A 13,104-nucleotide genomic window follows, 5' to 3' on the forward strand; every position below is an offset into this window, starting at 1 on the left:
ACAAGTATATCTGATTTAAAAAAAAAAAAACAGAAATTTGCAAAGTCACTGACCTTAACTATAAGCGTAACCCTGCACCTGAGGGTATAGCTTTGGATATGGTTCATTTGGAAATAATACAAGCCACAGAAGTAGCAAAAAATATTAAGAAATTTTCAGAGTAAAATAAGTTAGAGATGTGGAGGATGTAAAGTGTGGATAGATTTTCTTTTGAGAAGCTTTATGATCAATGGTTAAATGTGTGATAAAAATTCAAGGATCTGTGCAGGATTGAGATTTTATTTTCTTTTAAGCAAAAAGGCATTTTGAACGTATGGTTAAAAGTAAAATCTGACAAATAAAATTAATATACCAATAAAGAAATACTTTAATATATAAATTATAGGAATGTAAGAAATTTCTCAAAAATATGGTTCTGAATAGTTTAAAAAGAAATAAGAGGGTTAGAATACAAAAAGCAGGCTTTCCATTGTATTTTGAGTCTTGTGTGAATCTAATATTGATGTTTGGATATACAAAATGATAGAGGGTTAAAACACATTAATTATGAATTTGTTGTTAATTTTTATCATGTTGTTATACAACTCAAAACTGTCCCACTCAAATAACACTATTATATATTTCATAAAACCTTACATTTATTAAAGGATGTGCCAAACTGATGTTTAGAAGGATAATAAATACTTCATTTAGGTTTAGATTGTACTCATATTCTATTTTGTAATGTACAAGATTGACTTATACAAAGCCATAGGAAAATACAAAATAGTCATTTGCCTTTTTTACTTCAGATCTTGAAGTAATTTATTGACATCTGTCTGTGTGTGTTGCAGGGCTGCCAATTTATATTTCCTCTTCCTAGTTGTCCTGAACTGGGTGCCTTTGGTAGAAGCCTTCCAAAAGGAAATTACCATGTTGCCTCTGGTGGTGGTCCTTTCAATTATTGCGGTTAAAGATGGCTTAGAAGATTACCGAAAATACAAAATTGACAAGCACATCAATAATTTAATAACTAAAGTTTACAATAGGTAAGTACGATGGGAGCTTCCATAGGAAATATACATGTATCATTTAGAAATGTGTCACTTTTTACCCCCTAGGTATGGCCAAGACCTTTTGTGAATTGTTGTTTACAACTTATATTTCTTATAGTCCTATAGTGAATTCAAGTCAGGTGTCAGAGGAAAACAACAGTGTATAAACAATTGTCTACCCAGGATTTCACAAAACACAAGTTTTGTGTAGTGGGATTCAAAGAATTAAATTTCAAACCATAAGAAGGACACCAGTGAGATAATGTTCAAATCTAGATGCCATATTAGGAAAGATGCCATATTCTCTTCCGTGAGGAAGAGAATAGAATATGAATAACAAAAATGGACTTGAATGGATTTTAAAAAATAGAATGGAGTATGAAAAGAGAAGACAGGAGCTATTTATGGGGAAAAGAGATTGTGAAAAGTGAAGAAGTCTTTTTGTTTTTTGCATGAAACTTGACTCATTCCATTGTAGCAAAACAGCATTTATAAGAAGAAATCTATTTAGGAGCATGATTTATATTTCTAATATTTATGAAATAGAAAGTCTAGCTAAGAATAAACTCAGATAAAATGGATGTTAACTACAATTCATATTATATGCAGCTCCTAGATTTTTATTTTTGTATGTAAGTTAATACTTAATAAATAGTATGAGTATTACTTGTCTTTAATTTTATAAGAGCCACAGCAGAAAAGGTTAGGAAAGGTATGTTTAAAGAAGTGATATTTAGTCTAAAACGTGCAGAATTCTGGATTTTATTTATTATTACATTTTTCAATAAGTTTCACAACATTTGCTTTAAAATCTATCAAATGAAGGAAAGGACTATTGTTCTTTGAAAGATGATGTGAGATACTTGAATTAATTTAGTTAATTTTTCTTATACTTATGTCTACTGTAAAAGGAATCAGTATGTATGTGATCAAACAGTGAAATATTACAGTGTAAGTTCATGACTTGCATTATAAGTCTATAAAACATTTTTCTCTAGCAATTCTATGAATCACTCACTAATATTAGTATACTTATAATAAGCCAGGGAAAGAGGTAAAAGGTTGATACTGATTTTTACCTTAAAAGAGAAGCTATAAGAAGTAATATTTTAAAATGATTATATAATGAAGTCTAGATTTTGACCAAGTTTAAGATTATTCACATACTAACAAATTTAGCAAATGAAAAGAATGCCTATGATATATACTTCTACATATAAATCCTTGTATGTAAGTAATTACTTATTTTTAGTGCTAATTTGCAGCTAACTGGTAGATTTGATCATGTTATCATATGTGTCTATATGCTCTTCTAGATTCTTCCAAAGTGTTTTAATTCTAATTATCTCATTTAATACCTGTGTAACCTTGGACAAAATATATAAACTAGCTCAATACCCAGTTTCCCTCATTATGAATAAGACAGCAAGCATTGTAACTAGGCCTAAGTATTAAGTAAAAGTTAGTCATCAAGATTATTATTGTAACTTAATAATACCTCTTAGCTAGAGTTTATGTTGGTCACATCATCATCTGAGCAACACTTGAGAATTTTTAATAACATTATTCTGGTTTTTTTAGATATTAAAATTGTCCAGTGGAAGGCATAGAATAACTTTTTCTTCAGGTGCCCTTTTAGACATAGTCCAGATCTACTTTGGTTAATTTGCATGTAAACTTTGAGATAGGCAGCACTATCCTTGTCATTTATTTAAAGTCAGTTCTAAGATACCAGTTTAAATCACACCACATTAGAGATGTGGATAATTTTAGAGCTTTTAAAACTCTATTCTATGTAATTTAAAACTATATTCTTAAAACCATATTCTATGTAATTTACTTTTGTTCAGTGCTGCAAAGAAATAATGCTTATATTTTCTCCCAACTGTTCTTGAAACAATTATGATAAGCTTATAAAGAAATAAAGGTAGGCTATAAACACCATGCCTGTTGATTTAAATATGCTAATTTAAATTCCTGTGAATACAAGGAAATCATTTAAGAGAACAAATTATTTCTCAGAACATTGAAAGTGAAAATATGGGGCCATTAAATTGATAAAACTTTTGAAAGAAGAATATTAACATTTTTCTGCTGATAATTTGATTCTTATTTGTATTTGTGGTCTTTCACAAGGTGCTTAATATCTATGGGTAAACATAATTTGAAAGAACAAACACTAGTTTAGATATTTAAACCCTGTTATATCCCAATTAAATTTGAATGATATAAGAAAGCTAACTTTCTTAAGATCGCCTTTAAAGTAGAAGCTATTTGTAAGGTTTTCAGTTTTTTCCCAATAGAATATAGAAATGACCATGAATTATTCAACAATTTTGAGTGTTGATTATGTGCTTCATGCCAAGAGATTTGGAAATTTAAAAAAGAAATACATACACTGCCTGCCCTCAAAAGTCACCATGTTATTGATATTAGAAGTTGCAAACATTAGCTCATCTTAACAGTTTAAGAGTACTATCTGATAAGTTTATAAAATCCCATGATTTTTAAAATAATTCCATGTATCAGTGGCCTTCTAAGGTAATTAACTTTATGTGTACCATTTGAATAAGCAGTGGTTCTTCAGATTCACTTTTTAATGCACAATTAACCATGTTTCATTTGGTGGTCTTCAGAAGTGATTTTAGCTGGCAGGAAATTAGTGATTGAATGGACTCTGGAGGATTTGACTTTCTTCAAATCCCAAGGCCACTTAGCAGCTGTGTGACTGTGAGCAGGTCACTTAGCCCATTCAGGACAATATTTGCCTGTGCATAAAAGGTTCCCTTGTGGATCCATAGTACCAACCACAGAACACTGAGTTAGTGGATATATGGAGAGCATCTTATACATCTTAGCTATTCTTGTGTACAAGATTAATTCATTTGTTTATTATAAATTTATTTTAATTTTTGAAAAATCAAAAGAATGATTCATATTTTCACTTTTTCTCTCTATAGAGCAGTTTTTGTTTGTTTGTTGGTTTGTTTTTGTCTTGTTTTAAGAGGCAACGTCTCAGTATGTAGTCCAGGTTGGCTTTGAACTCGCAGTGACCTTGCCACTTCCTCCTCCCAAGTACAGGAATTACAACTATGCACCACCATGGCCACTTCTCTTTTAAATTTTATAAAGGAAGGGATAGATACCCACAAGCTGTAACCCTCAGTTTTACTTTTTCTCTACACTTTTACCAGTTACCACTTAAGAAAAAAATCACTGTGAATAGCTGAATTTGTATTCTTAACTTTCCCCATGCTTATGGAGCAAAACGTTTACTACTGAACTCATAAAAAACCAAAATGGGCATAGACGTTTTGCTGAAGGAGCGGTTGTGTGCACTGTCTCCTGAACAGTGAGAGCCATACGTAGCACAGACAGCTAAGATGAAGCAAGAAATTCTAGTTGTGCACTTAGGTCCTGGTAGAAGAAGACAGTTCGTTTCCTAGTTTTGATTCTGTATCCAGGAAGGAACTGTGTCCTCATTTTGCGTCACTACCATTGTAAATGTTGCTAATTAGTTGAATGTGGCCATGAGCGAGCCCTGTGTCTACCTCGGTAGTCCCACATACCACACTGTGTCATGCCAATTTGTTCCCCGTACCACACGAGCGCTTGGACTAGAACACTGTCCCCAGTCTCCTCACCCACCTCAGTTGTGATCATTCCCCATGGTGGTGCACGGTGTTACTCCTCCAGGGCTAAATGCCATACCTGTGTGCTCCCAATCGCACTTGTGCATACCTCTGCCTTATGAAATTGCTAGTTGAGTCATGACTATAAATTCTCTATAGTAGAGACCACATCTTAATCAGTTCTATATCCTTAGAAACTGAATGGAACAAGCCATCTATTGACATTGCTTGTTTTTAAAAAATCCCAATATATGGTTCAAGGGGAGAAAATGCAATGAATTTAATTATAAAATTGATTTCATTTGAATTTTGTTCCAATATAAAATAAACATATTGCTTAGAGGAAGCTACTATTGATATTCAGAAGAGAAAGCACAACCCTTAACTCTAATGTTTAAGTCTGTCTTCTTTCCTTACCTTCATAAAATCTCGACAAATTTCTACTTAACCTTTCATATAGAAGTTGAAATTATTTAGCATGAATTATGTAACTGACTCCTGTTTTCAGCATTGACATCTTTCATTAATGTATCATGTAGCATTAATAATACTCTTTTCATTTGAATTCTTAACCTATCCCTTGTTACTTCTCCATAGCTACAACTTTTCCCACTTTACCCTTTATCTTCTACATTGCTTCTCCATCAGCTCTTCCTTATATCCTGTGTGCATGCCCGATTCTGTATCCTGTGTGCATGCCCTCTGTATTTCTCTTTCTTTGCAGTAGCTACTTTCATCCTTTATTTTTTTATAGTCAGTCTACTAGAAGTGTTCTGCTCTCCAACTTCAAGGCATTCCCTGATTCATTAGAGGTCCTATTTTCTCCTGTGCTCTCCCTATCACTAGTTTCATGTTACCAGCTTTTCCCTAGGTCAAAAGACATCCCAATAAATAAATACCAAATACCAACAGACCTCCAAATACCAAGTATCATTTGGTCCTTATAATAGAGAATTCCTCTGTGGCTTTTTGGCTATGATTACTTACTTCCTCTATGGAATTTTCTTCTCTGATATCACTTACTTTTGGGTCTTATTTCACTTCTCTATCACCATGAAGTTTTCCTAAGGAATCATATCCTTACCTGGAGTCAGTTGCTCTCTTTGTACCTCAGACCCTGCTCATGAGCTCTAGATCACAATTATCAAAAGCTTAACATCTTCAACTGTATATCCCACATCAAGTAAAAACTCATGAATTGGTAATGCCTCCTGTGATGAGCAACCAGTTGCTTCTAAGTCTGAAGCATGGTCTGAGACACCACCCATTGCTCCATCATACAAGTTAGAAAGCACAGTGTTTTCCTTGACTCTTACAGAGGGTAAGTCAGAACATGATTGTCTCTGATACCTAAACAGTTCTTCACTTCATCTCCTTCGGTTCATCTGTGTTGCTACTGCCTTCATTCCAACTCTCATCATCCCTCACTTGAAGCATTTCAGTAACTTTCCATTGGTCTCTGCTGTTTTTACTGGTGTCTGGGCTGCTGCCAAACAAGTTCTCCATTATCATGCTCTAGGAATGAGTAAACAGAAGTAAGATCACATCCTTCATCTTCTATACTTTTAGTGACACTTCTCTTTCTGGGAACTGTAATCCCTACTTCTAGGTATGTCATATAGGACAGAAATTTCAAAATATGATCCCTGCTTACCTTTTTGATCTTTTAGAGCTTCCCTTCATGGAAGAATGAACTGGTATGCGGGAAACACTAGGGAAGAATTTGGAAAAGGCAGAATGAGTGATTGATTTGCCTCTCTCCATAAACAAACTCTTTAGGCAACCAAGGATTCCTTTCAGTTGGATACAAACTGTGCCTTAGGGAAGATTATATCTGGAAATTGTCTTTCTTTATATTTGTTTGGCCCTTCAAGGAAAATATTTTTTGAAATATCTGATATAGTCTGAATAGTAGATGTACAAGTATTAGTGGCATTGCATTTAATATAATCAAGCATTTTTAATATATGTCAATATAATTTTGGAAATATTTGACAATGAATGTGAATATTTAGCCCCATAAATACAATAGCAAATAACTTTTGTTTTTGTATAAGTTTGTTTCATGACAAAGAGATATCCGGGAGACAGTGGGGACCTGTGACAGATGTTTGTCATATACATTTGTTAGTACATTGTTTATGAAATGCTATTTAACTAGCTGATAAAGACAGTCTGCTGTGCAGATTTCCTCATTCTACTCTAAAGGAAATGGCTCACAGAGCATAATGAACATTTTTGGCTTGAAAGGCCGGAGAAGTTTGGCCTCATCTTTAACATAAGGCAGAGTCTTTAACCTTAAATGATGTGTCTTTCATTTAAAAATATGCATAGAATGGGAAAACTATACTTTGAAAGGGATAAAATTTGTCATTCTCTTTTCCAAGGATCAGCTGCAGTAGACTCAGGACCATATTAAGGAGCAGAGTTGTTTCTTAGTATCTGAGAAAGGAGGGGGTTAGGTGGGAAAGGTTCTGGGACCTCCACAGAGAAGCTCAAATAACTCATGTAAAACATGCAATATTTGCACATAAAACCTGCTCACATCCTCCTATATGTGTTAAATCATCTCTAGAGTACCAATGATACAGACTACAATGCTAATGTTATGCAAATAGTTGTTATATGGTACTATTTCTGGACCAATAACAAAAAGTTCAATACTGACATAATGTTTATGATAAATATTTTGAACTCATCATTGATTGAATCCTCAGATGTGGAAACCATAGATATGGAGAGCTGACTTTATTTCTATTAAATGATAACTAAAGGTGTCAATATGGTGGTGTAATTGTTTTGAAAATGTTGCGTCTTGACATTTCATTATGTTTTGCTTATTTATCTTCCCTGTCTCGTGATGGGAAGTTGTCTGAGAACAGGTGATGTGACCTCTGTCCCCACACCCCCATCCTTGGTACTTAGAGCAGCAGGCAAGAATTGCTCTGCATTGTGACTGGTAGCTTAATTTTCTTCTACAATTGCCCAAGGCAATGCATGATGGTTCAAAATCCTCCAGGCAAAAAAGAACTAAAAAATACATTTAGTGGTTTAGCAACTAAATTTTCAGATGAAGCATTTGTGGAATTTAGGCTTTACCAATGCCCGACTTCCTTTTAGTGTCTCGTAGACTAAACTTCACCCTGATAGTTTAACCATATTTGAAATTATTCACTGAAATAAAAAATGATTGTTTGTGTTTTCAGCTAAGTGTATGGATTATGAAAATTTTCTCTTTTCAATTTTAGGAAAGAGAAAAAATACATTGATTGTTGTTGGAAAGATGTCACTGTTGGGGACTTCATTCGCCTCTCCTGTAATGAGATCATCCCTGCAGATATGGTTTTGCTCTTTTCCACTGATCCGGATGGAATCTGTCACATTGAGACTTCTGGTCTTGATGGAGAGAGCAATTTAAAACAGAGGCAGGTGGTACGGGGCTATGCAGAGCAGGTAAATGACATGTTCTTGGCTGGTGATTTATCAACCTTTTTTCTGCAGAAAATGACTGAGTTCATTTCCACAATACAAATAGAGATTCTTAAACTCATCTTCACCATTGACAAAATAGAATTCATGAAGATTTAATCCACTTTTCAGATAAGAGTGGATGTGTGCTATACTTTTTTAGGTAATAGAATAATATGATTTTGAAGTTTACACACTTTAATTTCTGGACCTTTGGCTCCATCATGATGAAGGAATCAAAAACTTAGAAGGTATTTTGACATGAATTTGAGTGAATCTCAGCTCTGCCATTAATTGCTCTGACTTTGGGCAGTTCAAACACTTTATACTTTTATATTTATCTTAAAACAAAAAGTAGTGTATACAGACTAGTTTCCTTTCTCTTTTCTGGGAGCACTTTAGATAAAGTATGTAAAAATTGAATTGAAAATATGTAAAAATTATAAGTTGCAATTTCTTTACATATACTGTTAAACAAAAGCGGTGCCTCTTGATACCACTGTCTTTAATAGATCTCATGTTACCACTTGAGCCCGTCTTTCCATCTAGGGATTTCATTGATTTCCTTTGTGATTGATGTGCTTCTCAGCTTCATGTCACTGTAACTGTAATTATCAGTCCTGTACCTAAGATGATAGCAAAAAAATTTTTTTCATGACTCAAAATTGTTTTACACCACTACATGCCTACTTTGGAATTGATGACAGTTGATTAAACTAAAGCACACTTTGTGTTCAAGTAGGGATGAGAATTCTAGAATTTAGTGATCTCAGTTGTAGATATGGTTTAGATACTTCTTTTGAGAACCTAAAAGATTCTTAGGTCTGATTGTCCTCATCTGTTATTTAGGTTGAGTTGTAGTACCGACCTCATGGGCTTGTCAAAAAGAAATTAGTACATCAATTTAAAGTAGTGATACAGATTCTAGCATATCAAAAAACTCATTAAATCATTAGCAAGCTAAACCATTTAACTCTCATTTTCCATGTTTATTATGATGTACATATTACTATTCTATGAGCTAAATTAGTATCAATAGTAAAAAACAACACAAACATGTTCTTAATGAATCCAAAACTTATAAAACTATTTTTATTTAATATTCATTGGTTTCATAAAACATTCTAAAATTATCTCCTTGGCTCATTAGAGAATTTTGTGAGATATTGATGTCCTACTTATTTTTAAATTTTGTTTATAAAATTTGACTGAATAGAATTCATGTACACTTAAGATATTTACATATTCTCTCAATCCCAGAACTATTTGTGGTTAAAGACTAACAAGAAAAATAGTTTCAGTGCTTTATTGATTAAAAAAAGTGTTTATGATTAGAAGCCCTCTTCTTCAGAGTTCTAAGTGGACTCTAGCATCTGATACCCAGCTCTTGCAGATGTTTGTTAGAGCTCTAGGACTATTCTAATCCCAGGTAGGATTTCATAATTATGCCTGTATTTTCTTTCATCTGGGAAATTTATAGCATAAGTCTCAATGACCAAAAAGCCTTAATATAATCTCAAGGGTTTGTAAAAGTAATAAAATAGTTATATGTCAAGGCCTTTACCTTGACTTTTTCTTTTTTTGTGATTCTTTTAAAAATATTTTTTAGGACTCTGAAGTTGACCCTGAGAAGTTCTCCAGTAGGATAGAATGTGAAAATCCAAACAATGACCTCAACAGATTCCGAGGTTTCTTGTAAGTGATACCTGACTAACTTTGTGGGCATGGATGGACTTGTGCTTAACTCAGTAAACTTTCAGGTGCTTTTCCCAAGTTGCTAGAGGCCATAAATTTAGCCACCTGTAAAATTGGCTTATCTTAATTATTTGATAGATATTTACCCCTCTATACATATTTAAAACAACAGCAACAGTAAAACTTTGATTATAATCATGGAATCTCTCATATTGATGCTTACAAGGAGATGGTTGGATAGAACCAATAAATTATATGCTAGGATGAGATACTCCTTCACATTTAGAATAGCTGGTGGACTATTCTGGTTGGCAAAGGTTAGCCAGTGATCTGAAAACATGTCTATGAAAGATATGGGAAGCCACAACAGTATTCAATCTGGAGGCTCCTGTGACATCCTCAGTCTTTTTTCAAAGTTAGCTAAAATTTAGGGTCTTGCCTGACTTACTTTTCCTGGCTTTTACAAGGAGACTTTTAGATCTACCTCACATTAGCCAGTCATAGGAAGAGAAAAATTCCCAACTCATTTTATATTAGTACCTGTTTGCTGTACATGATGTTTACATTAATCTTAGGGAGCAGGCACATGTATTTAATACATCTTGATTCTGCTCCTCCATATCCTTCTCCCTCTCTCTGACTGTGGATCCCCTTTCCCCATTTTCATTCCTTTTTTCTTTGGTTTATATTTTTGGTTTCTTTGGTTCATATATTCTCTTTGGTTTCTTTGGTTTGCAACATATAATGATTACTTTCACTGTGGGTAGTTGGTACACGTGCATGGTACGTTTTGAATATCTGTACACCCTTGCTCCCCATGCTCCATCTCTTGATCCTCTTTCCATTTGCATAAACTCTATCTCCTTGTATCAGTCTTCTGTTTTGCTCCTTACTTTGATTGTACTTTGGATTACTCAAATGAGAGCAAACATATGGTATTTTAAGCTTGTGTGCCTGGTTTATTTCACTTAGCATTATGTTTACGGGTGTATCCATTTTCCTACAAATATCTCAGATTTATTCTTCTTTATAACCAAGTAGTATTCTATTATGTACAGATACCACATTTTCTTTGTCCATTCATCTGCTGATGGGCATTTACGCCACTTCTGAGATTTAATTATTATAAATTGTTCTACTATGAACATTAATACACATTTATCACTGCAATATGATGCCTTTTAACTCTTTAGGAAGATATCTAGAAGTCAAATAGCTGGGTCAAATGGAATTTCTATTCTGAGTTTTGGAGAAATCTCCACACTGATTTCAATAATGGTTGTACCACTTCACCTCTCTAGCAAAAATTTAGAAGGGCTGCTCATTTACTGTACCCATAACAGCATTTGTTATCATTTGTTTTCTTAATGATTGCAATTCTTTTTCATTTTTTGAGCCTGGAATTAATCCTGATCTCATTATCCTGATACGAAAAGCATATAGAAACAGTAATATCACTGTATCATGAACATAAATATAAACATTCTACACAAAATTATAGCAAATGAATCCAACAGTTATAGAAAGGATACCACATCATGACCTAGACTTATTGAAAAAATGTACAGCTGGCTTAAAATTTAGAATCGAATGGAGTAACTCACTATAGTAACACTGCATTATCTGCCATACTAAACAAATGGAAAAAGAAAAACTAGATAATCATCTCATAGATGTAGAGACAGTCTTTGACCAAGTTTCATTTTCATTTCTGCAAACAGAAAACAGATAAGAGCTTGTTCAACTTAATGAAAAGGATCTATAAAAAAATTACCGTTAGTATCATGCATTAGTGAAGTACCAGGCTTGGCCCCTAAGACCAGGAATGAAGTGTGGATTTTCCATCACTGCGTGTGTTACGAGCATACTGAGGTTCTAGCTGACACCTTAGTCAGGAGAAGGAAGTGGGAGGCAGCAAATAAGAGAAAGAAAGAAAAAGAGAGAGCCAAAGGGAGGGAGAGAGAGTCAGACAGAGAGAGATTTTCCTTATGGATGTTGTGATGGTCTTTATAGAAAATCTGATGAAATCCATGGATTTCAAAAAATGAGAAGAACTAGCAAGTGAGTTTAGCAATGTTATACAACCAAGATAAAAAAATTAAAATAAGCTATATTTTTGTATACTAATGGATATCAGATGTTGAAATACTAAAAATACCATTTATAATAGTATCAGAAAAAGTAAAATATTCAAGGAAAAATTTGACAAAAGACATGAAAGGCCTGTACACAGAAAACTACTATAGAGTACTAAAAGAAATTAAAAACCTAAATAAATGGAAAGAGATATACTGTTTATGGTTCAAGACTCAGCATTGTTATGATCAGTTCCCTGAAACCAATCTATATATTCAGTGCAATATCAATCAAAATCCTAGCAAACATTTTTTGGAAATTAAATAGCTTATTCTAAAATTTATATAGAGATGTGGTCAGCCTATAATAAGTAAAACAATTTTAGAAGAGAAGAAAAAAGTTAAAGATAGCACCATATGATTTTTTAAGATTTTTCATGAAAGTACTGGGGGTAAGACAGTGTTACATTGACATAAAGATAAATCAGTGGATAAATTTAGATTATGGAGTCCAGAAATAGACCTACACATTTATGAAGAACTTGTTTTTGACAAGGGTGCAAAAGCAGTTTAGTGGAGAAAGGTGTGATTCTGGGACAGCTAGATAGCTAAGCTTTTTTTTAAAAAATTAACTTCAATGTATAGCTTTTTCTTGTCACACATTAATTTAAATATGTATCCTAGACTTAAATGTAAACTAAAATTAAAAAACTGTTACAAAAAAATACAAAAAGTCTTTGTTACCTGTGTTATACAACAACTTGTAAGATGCAACACCAAGCACCATGTATGCATAAAAGGACAAAAATAAACAAGTAAAAGAACTCATCAAAATTAACAACTTCTGCTGAACAAATGATACTGTTAAGGGAATGGAAAGACAAGTGACAAGATGGAAGGAAATTTCACAATGCCTATATTTGGCAGTGGGGCTATGGTTAGAATAACGAAACACCCTGCTGGCTTTCTGACTGCACAAACTGCCTCTGGGTTCCTGGACACTGTGTTGTCTGCGCTTTGGTGGTCGCGGGTGACTGCAGTCTCTGGTGTTAGTATGTTTCACTGTGCTGCCTCCTGATTCTGTTCGAGTGGCCGCGCTGCTGGAATCCTCAGGAGCTGCCTTCCCTTGTGTTCAGACTGGCCAGGCTCTGTTGATGTCTATCCTTTGGCCTTGGCATTTCCAGAGGAACATCTCATAAG

At 33.8% G+C, this 13,104-nt stretch overlaps 1 protein-coding gene across 2 annotated transcripts in view; it reads left to right on the top strand.

Moving 5' to 3' along the window:
- Positions 1–13,104, top strand: part of Atp10d (ATPase phospholipid transporting 10D (putative)) — an 88,584-nt gene that overhangs the window by 28,236 nt on the left and 47,244 nt on the right. For both annotated transcript variants that reach the window (XM_003471567.5, XM_063240621.1), the window contains exons 3-5: positions 834–1,028; positions 7,915–8,119; positions 9,744–9,829. In XM_003471567.5, coding sequence (XP_003471615.2) covers positions 834–1,028; positions 7,915–8,119; positions 9,744–9,829 — 486 coding nt within the window. The remainder of the gene's footprint in view (positions 1–833; positions 1,029–7,914; positions 8,120–9,743; positions 9,830–13,104) is intronic.

The sequence above is a fragment of the Cavia porcellus genome, unplaced genomic scaffold, assembly GCF_034190915.1.
Source record: "Cavia porcellus strain 051 isolate PalLab524CR breed Dunkin Hartley unplaced genomic scaffold, mCavPor4.1 scaffold_30, whole genome shotgun sequence".
NCBI lineage: Eukaryota > Metazoa > Chordata > Mammalia > Rodentia > Caviidae > Cavia > Cavia porcellus.